The following is a 16,490-nucleotide window of genomic DNA, read 5'->3' as shown; positions in this document are numbered from 1 at the left end:
GGATACGATTTCTTGCTTAGCAGCAGCATAAAAAGAAAGAATGAGCAGGAAAAGTTTTAGTGAATGATAATCTCTCCATGGTAGAATGCTTCACTGAGTTTATTTCCCTCTCCCAATATACTCATACTATGCACTAGTTACTGAATCTTCTAACATCATCTAATTGCCTTCATATTGTTCAGATTAATATGCTACACCCAAACTGCAAAAATGAACACTGACACCAAATGCAAGGTAACAAAATATCTCAGAAATATTATTTGGGTGGAATGATTTCCAAGCTCCGTGCATAGGTCTGAGTGGTTGGAAATGTGTTACTTTATACTGTGAGCATGGTACAGACTTGCCCAGTCCATCTATCACTTTCTAATATGTATTAATCAGTTTTCTTTGGAAACCGAGACTTCATGTTAGAATTATCAGCAACAGAGAAATGATGTGATCTTCATGAGGTCCATGAATGATATTAATGAGGTATGTGAGAAAAGTGCACACACACTACACTCCAATTCCCATGTATTCAATTATTCATGTTTTTCTGGGAAGATAACTTTCAGGATGTGTTAAGGGCCTGTCCCATGAGCATGCGACTCCATGCGGCAAGCGCGACCTAAAGGGCCTGTCCCACAAGCATGCGATTGCATGCGGCAAGCGCGACCAAACCAGAAGCGGGGGCCGCGCGGAGGTCGAGTGAGTGACATGAAGTTCGAGCGAAGTCAGCGGGAAGTTCGCGCGTGACGTACGGCGTCAAGGCGTTGCGTACGGCGTCGAGGCGGCTGCGGGCCGGCAGGCCATTGCCGCGCAGAATTCTTGAACACGGTCAGCATTTCGGAGCCCCGCGCGATGTCGGGACCAGCTCCGCACAACTCCATACGGCTCCGGCGATCGAAGTGGTACCGGCCCCGCGAGGCCGTACGGCTCAAGCGACCACGTTAGGTTGCGCTTGCCGCATGGAGTCACATGCTCGTGCGACAGGCCCTTTAGGTCACGTTTGCTGCATGGAGTCGCATGCTCGTGGGACAGACCCTTAAGTAATTAAAAAAAAACACATTAAATAAAATGTTTTGTAAAGATAGCAATATCACCTTCTGAAAGAGGGTCCTTTCCTAAGCCTCCAAGCATTATAGCATTAATATTCCAAGAACCAACGACAAATTCTTCTTTTATGGAACGCATATTTGCACGTTCCTGTTCTTCTTTCCTATTCACGGATAATACGTGGTAAGATTAGATCTTTATTGATTGGAAAAACAAAATATAATTTGAACTTGAATTTAAAAAAAATAATTTCTAGCTAAGTTTACTCTTTCAGTTCGAATTCTCGAGCAACAAGTTCTCTTCTTTCCTCTTCATTCTCATCCTCACTCTCGTAGAAATGATAAAGAACTCCCAAGTAGTCAGATCCCTGCAGACGCAAAAGCAAGAGTGAAAGCTCTGACCAATTCCTGAATTCCCAAATCTTAGCTGTGCCATATTTTACAAAAATGGGAAAGTTCTTAAAATGCTCAGCCGGTCAAACATCACCTATGCAGACAAAACAAAGTTGATGATTTGGTATCTGTGACCCAATTGTGGAATAATAACTTTGATTTATATAGTTCTTTTAACAAAGTATGCCAAGGTACTACAATTAAATATTACAAACTAATTCGGGGTTATTAAGATACATGACCAAAAGATTGAACAGAAATTGGCTTTAAGGAGCATATTCACAATGGAAAGAGAGGAGGACAGGAAGTGGTGGTGAGATGTGAAATTCCAGAGTTTAGAGCTTTGACAGCTACTGGCACAACTGCCAAATGTGGAGCAATTGAACGTAGAACTAATCATCAGAACAGAATCAGATGAGCACAAGTGTGTCAGTGGATTGTACGGCTGGAGAAAGGGAGGTTCAGATCATGGAGTATTTTAAAGACAAAAGTGAGAATTTTAAATGAAAGCTGCTTCTTAATGAGGAGTCATCATACCTCAGCAGTCTCTGTGTAATAAGAGAATGGGAATTGGTACAATTTGGACATTACTCATATTCATATTCAGAGTAGAACGAGGCAGACTGACCAGTGAATTTAGCATTGTCAACTCTAGAGGTAACAAGTAATGCTGCAGGTGAAGGACATATTAAATCAGTAGAGAGTATGCAGTAACACAAGCACAATTATGCAGATGCTGATATATCAGCAATAGAAAATGTTGGAAATAATTAGCTTGTTCACCAGCCCCTGTGAAAAGAGAGTTTCTGTATCAACAAAATGACCATATAACACATTTTATTAAAATGCAGGGGCAAAGAAAATGGGAAGGAGAAGGATGAACAGAAGGAAGGAAATTAGATTCAGTGCAGCGTTTCCACTTTGAAGGAAATTACCCGAAATTCGGGAAATTCGGGTTGTCTTTGGATAATTTTAGGGAAATTGAATAATTTCGGAAAATTTCCACATCTGGCCCGTGAAGGGATGTAAAGGTGATACACCCAGCACCAGCACTGCCAGTTTGGCGCTCAAAGGTTTAAACAGAGCACTGTCATTAACGCGTGGGAATTTAAACGAGCTGTGGGCTGCAGCGCTATGGGTTCCAAATATAGCGCTACTGGCTCCAGCACTATGTGCTTTAAACATAGTGCTATGGCCACAACGCTATGGGTCACAGACTGTTTGGGAAAATTCCCATATAACAATGAGTCTTTGGAATTCTCTTTCTCATTGGAAGTTGAGCCTATGATTATTTTTCAGGCAGTGGTAGAATTTTGGATACGCCTAGTGGTGAAAAGTTACCAGTGGGCATTGGGGTTGCGGTTACATTGGGATTGGCCTTGACCTTACAGAACGGTGGGTGGGCTCAAGGGGCCAAGAGGGAGAGAGAGGGAGGGAGAGGGGGAGAGTCGGAGAGCAGAGACTGAGACACATGAGAGCAGGCTGAAAAAAACGAAGACGAAAGCTGTTGGAGGCAATGAAACGCTGTACAAGTGAGTAACAGAAGCGGGCAGATGCGGTGTAGTTACATAGATCTGTTTTGCCTTTGTGTTGTTAACGTGTGCCCGCGAAAAAAAACATAATGACGAATAGCCCGCAGGAAGCATTTTTGAAAATTTTAGGAAATACCATCAAATTCCATGAAATTTGGGATTCTATTTAAGGAAAAATAATTTGAGGTATTGAAGCACTGATGCAGTGAATGGCCTTGCATTTCCTACTGATTCATGTTTATTGTCTTCATTTGTGACTTTGCTGCACTTTCTGATCTTACATTCTATCCTTCTTTGCCTTTCCTTTTCATTCTTTTTGCACCTTTTCTGCCTCTGCGTTTATTATTTTCTCAAATCTTCAGTCTGAAATGCCACATGTTTCTTTCTCCATATTTGCTGCTTAAACATTGATTATTTTCATCATTTTCAGGTGTTACTTTAGATTTCCAACATCTAGAATGTTCTGCTTTTTTAACAGTTACATTTCATTTATATTTTGCTATTTTATTTGCCTCTTCCTTGAGATTCCATGCCTGTGGGTTTGGCAATGGAATGGGGGGAGGACAGAGGGGGAATTTATTTGGCTATATGTTTGAACACGATGCTCCAGGAACACTACGAATTAGCTGGGGATGGTGAGTAAACAGGTATCTTTTCAGTTTCTGATTTTCCAATATCTTCACGGGCACCAGCTGCCGCACAGTCCGATTGATGTGGCTGTAGTTGTGGCTCACGTTGTGGCCCCTGGCAGGCAGCGTTTTCTTCAGGCCACCAACAGAAGCGATCAGTCACCGTGGGGTTCCCGCCCCTCTCACCAGCTGCTTCTTCCTGTCGACCCCAAACTAAAGAGTGTGGCGGTGGAGTCAACAATGTGGATGCGTATCCGTGCAGCTAACGGTAAAGAAAGTGTAAGAAAGGTCAAGTTTAAACTAACAGGGCAGGGGGATGGGACTCAATACAATGAGACAGAGGGCTATAAAAGGAGGACAGAAGCAAAAGGTAGAAGGGAGATAAGAAAACTAACCTGAAAGCTTTGTGCCTTAAAGCGAGGAGCATTTGAAACAAGGCGGATGAATTGAATGCGCAGTTAGTTGTGATATAGTTGGAATTACAGAGACATGGCTCCAGGGTGACCAAGGCTGGGAGCTAAACATGCAAGGGTATTCGATATAAGGGGGGACCTTATAGAAACTTACAGAATTCTTAAGGGGTTGGACAGGCTAGATGCAGGAAGATTGTTCCCGATGTTGGGGAAGTCCAGGACAAGGGGTCACAGTTTAAAGATAAGGGGGAGATCTTTTAGGACTGAGATGAGAAAAACATTTTTCACACAGAGAGTGATGAATCTCTGGAACTCTCTGCCACAGAGGGTAGTTGAGGCCAGTTCATTGGCTGTATTTAAGAGGGAGTTAGATGTGGCCCTTGTGGCTAAAGGGACCAGGGGGTATGGAGAGACAGGATACTGAGTTGGATGATCAGCCACGATCATATTGAATGGCGTTGCAGGCTCGAAGGGCCGAATGGCCTACTCCTGCACCTATTTTCTATGTTTCTATATTTAGGAAGGATAGACAGAAAGGGAGAGGAGGTAAGGTGGCATTGCTGGTTAAAAGGGAGATTAATGCAATGACAAGGAGTGACATTAGCTTGGATGCTGTAGAATCGATATTGGTAGAACTGAGAAATAGCCAAGGCAGAAAATACTTGTTGGAGTTGTATACAGACCACCAGACAGCAGTAGGAAGGTTGGAGATAGCATCAAGCAGGAAATTAGGGATGTGTGTAGCAAAGGTATAGCGGTTATCATGGGTGACTTTAATCGACATATAGATTGAGCCAACCAAATTGGTAACAGTGCTGAGGAGGATTTCCTGGAATGTACACGGGATAGGTTTTTAAACAAATATATAGAGGAACCGACTAGAGGGCAGGCCATTCTAGACTGGGTATTGTGTAGTGAGGAAGGATTAGTTAGCGATCTTGTTGTGCAAGGCCCCTTGGGCAACAGTGACCATAATATGGTGGAATTCTGCAATAGGATGCAGGGTACCACAGTTAATTCAGAGACTATGAAACTTGAATAAAAGAGACTTTGAAGAGAGACAGGAATTGGCTAGGATAGACTGGCAAATTATACTTAAAGGGTTGACAGTGGAGATGCAATTGCAAAAATTTAAAGACCGCATGGATGAACTCCATAAATTGTTCATCCCCGTCTGGCAAAAATCCCCAAAAAACTGGGAAGGCGGCTCAACCGTGGCAGATGAAGGAAGTCAAGGATAGTGTTAAATCCAAGGAAGAAGCAAATAAATTGGCCAGAAGACGCAGCAAACCAGAGGACTGGGTGAAATTTAGAACTCAGAGGAGGACAAAGGGATTAATTAAGAGGGGGGGAAAGGAGCATGAAAGAAAGCTTGCGGGGAATATAAAAACTGACTGTAAAGGTTTCTTTAGGTATGTAAAAAGGAAAAGATTAGTGAAGACAAATGTAGGTCCCTTACAATCAGAGACAGGTGAATTTATAATGGGAAACAAGGAAATGGCAGAACAGTTTGGTTCTGTTTCATTAAGGAAAACACAAACAATCTCCCGGAAATACTAGGGGACCAAGGATCTAGTGGGAGGGAGGAACTGAAGGGAATCCACATTTTTCAGAAAATTAGTCAGGGAGGAACTGAAGGGAATCCACATTAGTCAGAAAATTACTGAAGGCAAACAAATCCCCAGCGCCTGATGGTCTGCATCCTAGAATACTCAAGGAGGTAGCCCTGGAAATCGTGGATGCATTGGTGATCATTTTCCAATGTTCTCTCGACTCTGGATCAGTTCTTGTGGACTGGAGGGTAGCCAATGTAACTCCACTTTTTAAGAAAAGAGGGAGATAGAAAACAGCGAATTATAGACCAGTTAGCCATACATCGGTTGTGGGGAAGATGCTGGAGTCGATTATTCAAGAGGTTATAGCAGCGCATTTGGAAAGCAGTGTACGGGATCGGTCAAAGTCAGCATTGATTTATGAAGCGGCAATCATGCTTGACTAATCTTTTGGAATTTTTTGAGGATGTAACAAGTAGAATGGATAATGGAGATCCAGTGAATGTTGTGTATCTAGACTTTCAAAAAGCCTTTGACAAGCAACCACACAAGAGATTAGTGTGCAAAATTAGAGCACATGGTATTGGAGGTAAGGTATTGATATGGATAGAGAGCTGGTTGGCAGACAGGAAGCAAAGAGTAGGAATTAACGGGTCCTTTTCAGAATGGCAGGAAGTGACTAGTGGGGTCCCGAAAGGCTGGGACCCCATTTGTTTTCAATATATATTAATGATTTAGATGAGGGAATTAAAAGTAACATCTCCAAGTTTGCGGATGACACAAAGCTGGGTGGCAGTGTGAGCTGTGATGTGGATGCTATGAGGCCGCAGGGTGAATTGGATAGCTTGGGTGAGTGGGCAGAAACATGACAGATGCAGTATAATGTGGATAAATGTGAGTTATCCACTTTGGTGACAAGAACAGGAAGGCAGATTATTATCTGAATGGTGTCATATTAGGAGAAGGGGTGGTGCAACGAGACCTGGGTGTCCTTGTACATTAGTCACTGAAAGTAAGCATGCAGGTACAGCAGGCAGTGAAGCAGATTCATGGCATATTGGCCTTCATTATGAGAGGATTTGAGTTTAGGAGCAAGGAGGTCCTACTGGAGTAGTAAGACCGCACCTGGAGTATCATGTGCAATTTTGGTCTCCTATTTTGAGGAAGGACTTTATTGCTATTGAGGGAGTGCAGCGCAGGAGCACCAGGTTAATTCCAGGGATGGTGGGACTGACATATGATGAAAGAATGGGTCGACTGGGCTTGTATTTGCTGGAATTTAGAAGGATGAGAGGAGATCTTTTGAGACATAAAATACTTAAGGGGATCGGACAGGGGAGATGCAGGAAAAATTTTCCTGATGTTGGGAACGTCCAGAACCAGGGATCACAGTTTAAGATTAAGGGGTAGGCCATTTAGGACTGAGATGAGGAAAACCTTTTTCACCCAGAGAGTTGTGAATCTGTGGAATTCTCTGCCACAGAAGGCAGTGGAGGCCAATTCACTGGATGTTATCAAGAGACAGTTCAATTTTAGGGCAAAGGGAATCAAAGGATATGGGGTGAAAAGCTAGAACGGGGTACTGATTTTGGATGATCAGCCATGATCATATTGAATGGTGCTGGCTCGAAGGGCCGAATGGCCTAGTCCTGCTCCTATTTTCAATGTTTCTATGTCACTTTTTCCGCTCCTCCCTCCACCACTGTCTCCTCCTCCTCCCGTTGCTTTGTCCACTCTGCCACTCTCTCCTCCACTGTCAGCACCACCTCCTCCTTCTTCTCTCCCACAGTCGCCAACATCTCCCAAGGTGGAGTATGTCGACAACTCCAGGGGAGTATGAGAAGGTGGCAGCAGTAGAGGGGGAGGGGGAGCGGGCAAAGGTAATTAATTGCCTTCTCCTGAAGAATTAAAAGATGCTGCACAAATTGTCCTGCATCTTTCTTCAGTAATATGTCCCATAGGGATGAATAAATATAATCTAGGAAAATTATTCTGAACAGGACTATTACTGAAAGCAAACACCTGGCATTAGTTTACCTTTTGCCTAATTCTCATTGGGTAGATGAATATGTGTCATGCTGTAATGCTGCATATAAAGATACAATTCCAATGTCATTCATTATATCTATTCAACTTAAATAGCAATACTGAAATGTTGGGAGTGCTTGGAAACAGAGCAAAAATGATCTATGAAAACATTCAATGCTTCATTAAGGACTTCTGACAACTCTATCAGCATTCCAGCAACACACCTCCTCACGGACATATTGTAGATAATCATCTATATTTGTTTTTGAATCCTGTTTTGAAATATCATTTTGGAATCGATACTTTGATTCAAATTTTACTTCTTCACTTTCTTTTGTCATCGCTATATATCTGCAAAACATTGAAAATCATATTCAAGTACGATTTTTCTCAAATGTGACTGCATTTTTAGGCTATAATTTATTAACACATTAAACATTTTTGTTCGCATCATCTCTGGATCGTACGCTAATCACTTTCAACTTCGTCGGAGTCAGGGGATATGGGGAGAAGGCAAGAACGGGGTACTGATTGGGGATGATCAGCCATGATCACATTGAATGGCGGTGCTGGCTCGAAGGGCCAAATGGCCTACTCCTGCACCTATTGTCTATTGTCTCTCATCCTTGACCCCCCACACTACAATTTCTCTCTAGTTACCCTATTTAAATCAGTCATAGTTTGAATTTCCTCCCAAATTTCTCTTTTTAAGAAAACCAGACTACCTCATCTCACCTGGTAATAGAAATGGCCCACTCCTGTAGCCATTTTGGTAAATGGTCTATGGATCTCTATAAGGCATCCATATCCTTAGTAAATTTTATACCAACTCAAGCTTGTAAGGCCAACTGTACAAAGTCTACATATATGTTTTTAATGTTTGAAGTTTCCTCCCAAATTTTCTATCTCTTTAAGCCTTCTCCCCATAAACTCCTGTGCTAATCAGATCTATACCTCATCTCACTGACTTGGTAATGGCAAAGAATTTCACAATGGCTAACTAAAGAAATTTCTCCTCATCTGTGGAGTCATGGAGTTTAGGTAAAGTGTGGAAACAGGTCTATGGATCTCTATCAGTCCCACTTGCCTGCTTGGTGACAAAAATGTTCATCATGTACCTGTCCAACTGTTTCTTAAACGAATGATCCCAGCCTCACTATCTCCTCTGGGATCATTGTGTGAAAAAGTTAAATTCCCTCCCCTTCGTTGAACCTATGGACCCTCTTCGATTTCCTTACTCTGAGTAAAAGACTGTGCATCTTTTCCTCTCATGAGTTTGTATACCTCCACAAGATCTCCCCTCATCCTCCTATGCCCCGTGGAATAGAGACCCAGCCTGCTCAACCTCTCCCTATAACTCACACCCTCTAGTCCAGGTAACATCCTCGTAGAAATCCTTCCTAAATGAACATCCTTTAATTCTGAGGCTATGACCTCTAGTTCAGACTCTCCCACTAATGGAAACAGCATCAACCACTCATCCAAGCCTTTACTATCCCTGTTTTTGTAGTGCTGACAAGTTCATCATAGGTTAATCCTCTCCTGGGATCATTGTATAAATCGGGAATGCTATCCTTCCTGAGATATTGCCCAAAATTGTTTATTTCAAAATGGCTTACCGACCTTATAAAGCATCGATCCCTGCAGCCCTCTTGATTAACTTTTTGGGAATCCCGATTCGATCTGCAGATTAACTTTTTGGGAATCCCGTACCAGCATCCCCAAGTCCTTTTGCACTTCCAATTTCTGGATTCTCACCCCTTAAGAATATTCATTTGAAATTATTATTTTGTCCAACAACCTTACAATCAAGAACACAACAGTGGGCCAGAAATTGCTGCAAGGAATGGGTCAATAGCACTTGCAACTGACATGCTTGGGTGTTTTGGACCCAGTAATGGTGTTCATCAGGTAGAGTCCTCGGGTGCACTAGGTTTGTTCTGCACTATTGCACTGCACCTGATGTTTAACACGAGAGCACGGATGGAAAACATGCTAGCAACGCCAAGCTTGCAAATTTGGGAATTGCATGTTCACACGAACATTCTGAACTTATTGACAGTTCTGGGGGATAAATGTTGACAAGTTTCTTTGCAACTTCAGGTCCATTCATTAAATCATTCCCATGCCAATCTTCAAAGCCAACCCATGGCTTACCTTTGGGTCCCAAAATTCGATTCCAATAATTTCAGATCAGGGTTAATAACACGTTCCCTTAACCGCAGAGATAAAGTATCAGATGGAAAACATCCAGTAAGATCCACACCCTTTGCTGGTGGAGCTATTATTAGATCCTAACAAAAAAGAGTTCGAACAGTTAGAACATTATGTATTTTTTACCTGAATCCATTTTTTAACCTTCAAACTTCAAAACAGTTGACTTCTTACAAAACAAGCATTAAGCCATATTTACAAACTACTGAGACTAAAAATGGCTCCTGAGAGATTCTACCTTTCAACCAATATTCTAAGATACAACCTTGTGGTATAATTGAGCCCGAGACAAATTTCCATGTAGTTTGTAGCTGGCTGCTTGAGAAATACTCCTTTCTTCTGCACCAATGTCTCTCTTCCTCTACTTCTAATTCACGTCTATTTTAGTTTAGCGATCCCCGCACACTAATACTATCCTACACACACTAGGGACTATTTCCAACTATACCAAGCCAATTAACTCGCAAAACTGTACGTCTTTGGAATGTGGGAGGAAACCGGAGCCCCCGAAAAAACCCCACACGGGTCACGGGGGAAAATGTACAAACGGATAATAAATGACGAATAAATTTGACATTCACTTTGACTTTGAACTCCGTGCAGACAGCACCCGCAATCAGGATTGAAATCGGTCTCTGGCGCTTGAAGACAGCAACGCTACCGCTGCACCACCATAATTATGGAGACAAGGTGACAGAAAGGTCTGATCTGATTTCTTTCTTGATAATCAAAGAAATGAAGCCAAGGAATGAATTGTGATAACGTGGAACAGAGGTGGCAGAACGATACCAGACTGCGGAGTGGAACACTGGGAAGGGAAACAGACAGAGCAGGAGAGCAGGATATAGCGGCAGTGATCAGCAGATTGAAGAAGTGGTGACTGACTCATTTAATGTATTGAGCAATCACATTTCCCTCCTAACCCCATTCTCTTGCCTGCTCTCCCCATAACCTCTGACACCTATACTAATCAGAAATCTTGCTATCTCTGCCTTAAAAATATCCACTGACTTGACCTCCACAGCCTTCCGTGGCAAAGAATTCCATGATTCATCACCCTCTGACTAAAGAAATGTCTCCTCATCTTCCTAAAAGAAGCTCCTTTAATTCTGAGGCTACGGCCTCTTGTCCTAAACTCTCCCGCCAATGGAAACATCCTCTTCACATCCAATCAAGCCTTTCACTATACTGTATATTTCAATGAGGTCACCCCTCACTCTTCTAAACTCCAGCAAGTACAGGCCCAGTGCCGACAAACGCTCTTCATGGGTCAACCTACTCATAATCTAGCTCATTCCCAAAACTTTAAATATACAATCACCTCAGTACCAATTTCTACAAATGTTTAGGGTTGAAATGAACTGAGACCTTAACCAGTGTGCAGGTTGTAAATGAAACTAATATAAACTAGTCTGAGACAAGTATTATTCAGCCATGAGATTATATACCTAGGCCATGTACCTGGTTGGGTCCTGGGAGTAGAGTTGGATTCATGGGAGGTGGGCTTGGAGGGGAGGATGCTCCTCAAACTGCAGAGCATCTTGAACAATACAGCTCACCCCCTCCATGATACACTGGTCAACCCGAGGAGCACCTTCAGCAACAGATGTTCCACCAAGATGCAGCACAGAACGCCACAGGAGATCCCTTTTCCATGTGGCTATCAAACTGTACAAGTATGCCACCTTCTGTCATGGGGTAGACTGACTCTCCCTCCTCCTCACCCCAATCTTTGCACATCCCAAATCCTGATCTTCCCACTCGTCACTTTAATTTCATGTTTCATGTATTTTGTTGTATTTTATGACTGTTGGCAGATCAATTTCCCTCCTGGCATAAATAAAGTTCTATCGTATCGTATCATAAATGCCGCATTATGTGCACTACAAAAGGTGACTCGCAACACAAAATTAGAATCTATTAACAGAAACATTGATGCGTTTACAGATAATTTCACAGAAGTCAACAAACACAACAAAATGATGCTTATGAACACTCAATAAGTAATTGTTATATTCCGGACGGCAGAATGAAGAACAAGACTTACACACTTGTTGCCTGGATCACGAGAGAGAGATTTTTTACCAAGCATTCCCCGCTTCTATTGAACACCAACTCATTAACATACACATGAATATGTATGAATACATTACACTACTCCTTTTTTTTAAAGTATTACATCCAAGTACTCGGTTACAATTTTTGTTGTTGTGATACTTGATTTAATCCAGTATTGTTTATCCTATATTTATGACATTTTAAATGATAAACATAATATATTTTGCATATCTACACATTTTCGTTTTACTTGGCAGTGAGTTACTTAACTTATAAACCTAACCTGATTACTGGTTTACGGATCCTGCCTGATCATCTAACAGTACAGGTGTAACAGGTTTAGGTGTTGACACAACGGGAGGCTTGTTTGGCTCTGTTTTAGTACCATGACTTTGATTAGAGGAATCAGTTTCTTTGTCTGTACTAACTGAACTTTGTGTTTCAATCACAGTGGACTCTTCCAACTCACTTTCAGATAAAAATTCAGGGATTAGGACTGCAGTTTTTGGTTCATCTTTGACTGGAATCATTTGATCAACATGAACACTTTTGATCCTATCTCCAACTTCAATAGACAATAGACATTAGGTGCAGGAGTAGGCCATTTGGCCCTTCGAGCCAGTACCACCATTCAATGTGATCATGGCTGATCATCACCAATCAGTACCCCGTTCCTGCCTTCTTCCCATATCCCCTGACTCCGCTATCTTTAAGAGCCCTATCTAACTCTCTCTTGAAAGCATCCAGAGAACCTGCCTCCACCGCTCTCTGAGGCAGAGAATTCCACAGACTCACCACTCTCTATGAGAAAAAGTGTTTCCTCGTCTCCGTTCTAAATTGCCTACTCCTTATTCTCAAACTGTGGCCCTTGGTTCTGGACTTCCCCAACATCGGGAACATGATTCCTGCCTCTAGTGTGTCCAAGCTCTTAACAATCTTATATGTTTCAACGAGATACCCTCTCATCCTTCTAAACTCCAGAGTGTACAAGCCCAGCTGCTCCATTCTCTCAGCAAATGACAACGCATCTGCAACAGCTTCTGTACTCAACCTTGTAGTAAATACCTTGTAGTCATACTGGGACAGCAGAAGTGCCCAGCGCTGCATCCTTGATGCCGCCGTAGAAGGTATAGCTAACTTGAGACCAAGTATCACTAATTAGTGGCTTGTGATCAGTCACTAGGGTGAATAGTCTGCCGAGAAGAAACTGATGGAATTTCTTGATTCTGAACACAATGCTGAGTGCTTCCTTTTCTATCTGTGTATAATTGCGCTCACTCGGTGATAGGGTGCGGGATGCAAAAGCAATAGGCTTTTCCTGTCGATCATTCATTACGTGGCAGATCACTGCACCTACATCATAACTTGAAGCATCACAAGTTTCATCTCGCATGTCATTTCATAATGAACAAGGAGTTGTCACTTGTCAAGTTTTCCTTGCAGATATCACATGCACGTTGCTGTTTCTTTCCCCACATCCATTTCACATCTTTTTTATAGCAGATGATGTGGAACTTGCTCGAGGATTTCCAGATGTTCTACCATGCCCTCTGTGAATATCAGTAGGTCATCCTGGTTGCACACATAATGCGGAATGCCTTGTAACATTTTGTCCATGACAGACTGGAAGATTTTCGGGGAGGATTTCACACCATAGAGCAGCTTTGTATATGAATACAAGCCTTTATGTGTGTTGATAGCCAAATACCGCTGACTTTCCTTATCGACATTGAATTGGGAGTAGGTGTGAGATAAAACTAGTTTAGTGAAGACTCTTGCTCCGCTAATTTCTGCATACAGATCCATTTAGAATGACTATCTATAAGTACCAGAAAGTGTTAATTACCCTTTTCACAAAAATCTACAGTAACTCTCTGAAAAGGTCCACATGGCCATGACCAGTAGATTGGTGTAGATTAACAATATTAATCCATGCCTATATAATCTCCACTACACATATTATGTATGTCACACATTCCATCACATAATCCAGTCTGGGTTTTGAGCATCATGATTACTATACTTTTGTCAGCCTGTCGTTATGCCACGACAGTTATTATGTGAGCTTGTGTGATGAGCACAGCTGCGTGCAACATTCTCTCTTTATGATCTTAATAAAATGCTTATGGTTCACTCCAGACTTTGTAACGGATCACTTACAAACATGGTGTCAGAGTGTTTGAACCACTTTGTCCGGGTTTATTTTAGTTTAGTTTTTTTTGTGCCACAGATTCTGTTTCTTGCCATGGCTGGGTCCTTTCACAAGCCCGATCCTTTGGTATTTGATGGCAACCTCGGGGAGTATTGGCGCATCTTTGAGGTAGAATTTGGAGTTTTCATTCGTGCAGCCAACTTTAATGCAACCCCCAAGGTAAAAAGCTCCATTCTCCTCTTTGTAGCTGGTACCGAAGCCACCCTGCGGACACAGGACTTCCATTATGCCCCAGAGCAACATGATGAGGGGGGCCTTGTCGTGGCCCGGGCCGAGTCTATTGATGACCCCAAGTGCCTCCTCCGAAAGTTCCGGCAGTAGTGCCAATTGCACACCAACTTGATTATGGAGCACCACAGATTATTTTCTCGCAGCCAAAAGGAGGACGAGACAGTCAAATCTTACATTGGTGCCCTGAAGAACATCGCTGGCAGATGTCAATTTGGCGGCCTACGTAACAATCTAAATCGTGGCAGACTCGTGTATGGCATCCTGAATGACAAGGTGAGAAATGAACTGCTCCGGGATGAGAAGCTCACCCTAGAAAAGGCTGAACGTGCCTGTCGGGTTGCAGAACTAACTGATACCCATACCACATTCCTGTGGCCGGGACCCCATTCTGCCTACAATGTTCATGTGTTCTACGGTTCTCTGCGCCAGTCACCGGCTGTGCCAGGGAGGGTTGCCGACAACATAATTCATAACTGCAATAATTGTGGCACCTCACACACGAGAATTTGTGACAAATGCATCGCTTTCGGGAAGACCTGCCATTATTACAAGAAAAAGAACCACTTCATTCCGTGCTGACGCGCTCGTGGGAATAGAGTTTAGCCACAACAATCTCTCCATACCCTTGATCCCACACTTTCCCCATAAAGCCCTAGTGAGCATTTTGGCACCAGCTAGGTCATCATCGCCTGAGCTGCAGGATGGCAGCCATAACATACATTCCTTAACGGATTTGTGCAAACACAAGGATCCCATGACAGCGCTCCGTATCAACAATGCCAAGGTTGTTGCGAAGATAGATACTGGGGCTCACTGCAATATCCTTTCCTTATCTCACTTCAAAAAAGTTCACAACAAAGAACATATCAGGAAAACCAATGCCAAGCTGTACCCATCCGGTGGAGGTGAAGTTCAGCCAGTTGGAGAACTGGAAATACAATGCCACTACAGTCCCTGCTTTCACCCACAACACCGACAAGACCGGTACCTTCTCCTGCTCAATCTCCAGTGAAGGAAGAAGACGGATACTACCGTACACATGCAGGACATGTTTGCAAGCTGAATCCAAAAATTGGAAAATTCACCGGCTATGTCTGAACTGTGTACGACGTGCTTTGTTTTACGCACTAGCACGATGAATAAGAAAAGTGTACTCATCCCATATTGGTGTTTAACAAAATATATTCCACCAAGTGTTTTTTTTTTTTTTAATTATGCATGCTTCTTTAAGAGGAAGGATGTAGATTAACCATATTAATCCATGCCTATATAATCTCCACCACATATTATGCATGTCACACATTCCATCACATAATCCAGTCCGGGTTTTGGGCGTCAGGAGTACTGTACTTTTGTCAGCCTGTCGTTCTGACACGGCAGTTAGTACCTAAGCTGATGTGATGAGCACAGCTGTTCTCTCTTTATGATCTTAATAAAATAGATGGTTCACTCCAGGCTTTTTAATGGATCACTTACAAACAGTTGATAATGGATATTGTTCATCGTCAATGGCATGGTTGAATGTGACTTTGCAGTCACCGCATAGTCGAACAGTTTTGTCGACCTTGGGTACAGCATCAATTGCCGTTGCCCAGTTAGTCTGATCTGTCTTCACGAATACTCCATTCAGCTTCAGCCTGTCGAGTTCATCTTCCTCTTGTTGCTTTAGTGCATTTGGTACAGGTCTTAGTCGGCAATACACAGATTTCACATCTTGCTTAAGTCGAATGTGTGCAGAGTACCCTGTTATTCCCATGTAACTGTTGGCAAAAATATCTGCATGTTTGCTTATGACTTTTTCAAGACGTGATTTAGACAAATCGATGCTGAAAATGTTCTTCCAGTCTAACTCTATTCTACTCAGCCAATCCTTTCCAAGGAGGGTTGGTTTATTTCTGTAGCTGGCTACTATGATGGGCAGTTACTGACTGACCATTATACTGAACTTTACAGTTCATTTGTCTGCATGTCTCCAAAACTTCGCCCGAGTAGGTTGTCAGCTTGACCTTACTCTCAAACAATGGTGTCTGTGGGAACTTTGTTTCGTACAGGTCTTTGCTCATGACCGAACAATCTGCTGCCGTATCAATACACATATCGATTAACTGTTTATTAATCAACAGTTTAGTTTGAAAGTCCTTGGCTTGGCTGGTTGTCGGCTTATCGATGTTGGTTGCATAATTGCTGTAC

General features: G+C 42.6%; 1 protein-coding gene across 1 annotated transcript in view; it reads right to left on the bottom strand.

Annotated features, from left to right (window-relative positions):
• Positions 1-16,490, bottom strand: part of ccdc87 (coiled-coil domain containing 87) — a 47,841-nt gene that overhangs the window by 8,712 nt on the left and 22,639 nt on the right. Inside the window, exons 12-15 of the mRNA XM_055652959.1 lie at positions 9,743-9,879; positions 7,810-7,936; positions 1,305-1,405; positions 1,086-1,201 (exon numbers count right to left, since the gene is read on the bottom strand). Of these exons, the coding sequence (XP_055508934.1) occupies positions 1,086-1,201; positions 1,305-1,405; positions 7,810-7,936; positions 9,743-9,879 (481 nt within the window). The remainder of the gene's footprint in view (positions 1-1,085; positions 1,202-1,304; positions 1,406-7,809; positions 7,937-9,742; positions 9,880-16,490) is intronic.

This window comes from Leucoraja erinacea, chromosome 22 (assembly GCF_028641065.1).
Source record: "Leucoraja erinacea ecotype New England chromosome 22, Leri_hhj_1, whole genome shotgun sequence".
In the NCBI taxonomy this organism is placed as follows: Eukaryota; Metazoa; Chordata; class Chondrichthyes; order Rajiformes; family Rajidae; genus Leucoraja; species Leucoraja erinaceus.
This window is presented reverse-complemented; position numbering and strand designations above follow the sequence as displayed.